Source organism: Adiantum capillus-veneris, chromosome 9 (genome assembly GCF_014529385.1).
Source record: "Adiantum capillus-veneris isolate H3 chromosome 9, ASM1452938v2, whole genome shotgun sequence".
Classification (NCBI taxonomy): domain Eukaryota; kingdom Viridiplantae; phylum Streptophyta; class Polypodiopsida; order Polypodiales; family Pteridaceae; genus Adiantum; species Adiantum capillus-veneris.
In genome coordinates, this window is record NC_140939.1 from 144102377 (window position 1) to 144105400 (window position 3024).

At 43.2% G+C, this 3024-nt stretch overlaps 1 protein-coding gene across 1 annotated transcript; it reads left to right on the plus strand.

Annotated features, from left to right (window-relative positions):
• The first annotated feature begins 657 nt into the window (after window positions 1-657).
• LOC147451303 (uncharacterized) lies at window positions 658-1684 on the plus strand. The gene is made up of 2 exons (XM_086520598.1): window positions 658-869; window positions 934-1684. Exons 1-2 carry the CDS (start codon window positions 658-660, stop codon window positions 1682-1684), a joined length of 963 nt encoding a protein of 320 aa, XP_086376724.1.
• The last annotated feature ends 1340 nt before the right edge of the window (window positions 1685-3024 follow it).

Genomic DNA, 3024 nt, shown 5'->3' on the forward strand with positions numbered 1-3024 from the left:
ATGGTTCTAAACAAGTGGCAGGAAAGGGCTTTGTTGATGACAATTTTTTGTTTTTGAAAGCTCATAATGTAAACATCATGATATGTCTAAAAGTACTTGATTTGTATGCTGTAGTAGCTGGTCTGCATTTGAATATGCAAAAGTCTTCTTTGATAGATGTATCAGCCAAAGATTTTGTTGCCCTTGTGTGGCCTGCGAAAAGAGTGCATAAAGGCCAGGTGTTCAGACATCTGGGCTACCCAATAGGAGTGGAGGTTCCACAAAACAAACTACAGGAGTGGGTTGTGGCTAGATTCCAAACCAAAATTTTTGGCTAGCACTGTGATGAAGGGTCAATCCATGTGAGGCTTAGAATAGTGCAGTCTATTTTCATTCCCTACTTGCTATATTACCTCCCTCTGCTGGCATGGACTGACAACATGCTTCAGAAATTTGTTCCTCTGATGGCTAGATTTCTCAAGGCATCTCCTGAGCATCTGTTGCATTAGTGTCCTAGCAAAAAATAAACACACCCTATCAGCTAGGTGGCCTGCATATTTTGAATTTACAAGAAGGGCATGCCTCATCAATCATATGCTAGCTTCTGATACTGACTGGGCCATATGTATGTGGAAACTCATAAAATTGGCTATTGTATATTTTCATGGTACTCGGAAGATGAACTCTTGGGATAAATTGTTTACTGTAGCCCCTTTGAAAATAGGATTTGAAACATCCACAATGCTTATCAGATCCTGGAAAAATAACTGTTCTGCTCTAATCTGGAAGGGAAGAATGAGCTATATTGGAAATTCACTAGGTGTTGAAAATATCTTTTGGAGCTTTTTCTTTAATGTACCTCCTGCTAAACTGCTTGGAAAATATGCACTGTCTATGTGAAAGAAGGGAATTGCTCAAATTAGTCAATTGTTGGACTCTAACTTACAATTGAAGACAATATGGATTGGGGTACAGATGTAGAAGAGATTGGCACAAGCTTGGAGATCATGTATGCAGCTTGACAGTGTTCAACTCAGTTAATAAAGAAGCTAGATTTAGAGATTGGGCTTTGCCAGGACACTCAACCAACTGGTGGAAATCACATACAGATGTATTTTATATTTTGCTTTTGCCTGAAAACAATATGTATCAGAGATGTAACAAGAAATTGAGTCTAAACATGAATGTATTATGGTGGAACAATGTACTCAGTAGCATATGGCTTGTACCTAATCAGTTTAAATTCAAATTCTTTTTGTGGAGAGTATGTACAGGCACTCTGGCCACTGCTGCAAATCTGAATAGTAAAGACTTCACAAATGGAACTTGTGCCAGATGTAAGAAATTGGAAACAGTGAGACATGTTTTTTGGCATTGTAAAATTGTTGCAGAATTGTGGAAATGGGCTGAATACATGTCGTATACAGCTTGGGGGATTCGAATTACCAAATATAAGCTCACATTTGCTAAAGTTAACACGCGGCATGACAGTGATCTACAGTTTTCCCTGCACTCCTTCAGAATATGGTTTCTATGGTTTATATGGTCTATGAGAAATTTGGAAGTCTTTGAAAAGAATACAGGTTTCAATCACACTGTGCCAATGAGGGTCATCGGAGACAGGATGATAGAAGATGCAATGGTGTTGAAGGACAAAGATTTCAGAGATAGAGTGATGCATGTCCACAACAAACCGAGAGTTTGATGAGAAATCATGACAGTATGTAAAATGATATTGAAAATATAAGAAAACAAAACAATTTTCCAAGAGAGAGAGAGAGAGAAAGAGATGACGAGTGGTGCCAAGCGAGGGAGGAATGTGAGGTGAGTGTGTGTGTGTGTACAGAGAGAGAGAGAGAGAGAGAGAGAGAGAGAGAGAGAGAGAGTCGGCTCTTGCTAGCTGCACCCGCGGGCTTGAACGAGAGGAAGAGAGGGGGTCAACGGGGTGAGGTTGAACGGCGGAGAGAGATAGCGGGCCGGGGGGGGGGATGAGGCTGAGGCTGAGGGGGTAAGGGGGTAGTGTGTGTGTGTGTGTGTGTGTGTGTGTGTGTGTGTGTGTGTGTGTGTGTGTGTGTGTGTGTGTGTGTGTGTGTGTGTGTGTGTGTGTGTGTGTGTGTGTGTGTGTGTGTGTGTGTGTGTGTGTGTGTGTGTGTGTGTGTGTGTGTGTGTGAGAGAGAGAGAGAGAGAGAGAGAGAGAGAGAGATGTACTGCATCCTTTCTGGCTACCTGGCCGATAGAGAGCAAGAGAGAGAGTTAGAAAGAGGGAGGGACAGAGAGAGAATGAGAGATGGGGAGAGCGATATGCTGAGGGAAGGGGTGAGGGAGAGAGAGTGTGAGGGATAGGGTGAATGGGAGAGGAATGAAGATGAGGGAGAGGGGAGAAAGGGTGAGGGACGGCCCACCAGAGGGAGAAAGAGGGAGTATGGACGAGAGGGGTGAGAGAGAGAGTGAATAATGAAAGAGAGAGAGGGAGAGATTTCTTGTCCAAGCATGGCGGCCTACCAAAGGGAGAAAGAGGGAGTAGGCTTGTTTTATGGTCCCATTGGGCTAGGTGACCCAAGAGCAAGATAAGAGAGAGAGATAGTGGGTTGGCAGATCCGAGCAGAAGAGAGAGAGGGCTCGTCCTCTGGTGATAATGGAGGGGTGTGGCCAGCAGACTGAGAGGCGGCCCGCTATGGGCAAGCATAGAAGGGGTGGTGTTGAATGTAAAAAATGTTTTTTTATCGTTTTATTGGTATTGTGCTCCTCCCCAATTGGGGTTGGCTCTTGCGGCCGCGATTTCAAAAGTATTAAGAGCAGTTGATTTTCCACTCGTAGAACAACCATAAGAAGTTGTTGCATTGCATTACCACCCTTTCTTTGAGAAACATAAAAGCTAGTTCAATTGCACGCTACGCTGTTTAGTCTTGTTTTTTCTGGAAAGTGACTCTTGCAACAATAATGTGCATAATGCATCAAACTTGATGACTTCAAGATTTCCTTGGGTCATAAGTCTCCAAGTACTAGCAAAAGTCTAGTAAGAATTTGGTAAGGCATCAAGAACAG

Bases quoted from the DNA above. Each gene is read 5' to 3' on its own strand.
- LOC147451303 (XM_086520598.1), top strand. From the start codon at position 658: ATGAACTCTTGGGATAAATTGTTTACTGTAGCCCCTTTGAAAATAGGA. The intron at 870-933 runs GTCTATGTGAAA...TTACAATTGAAG, and splicing joins CTGCTTGGAAAATATGCACT to ACAATATGGATTGGGGTACA.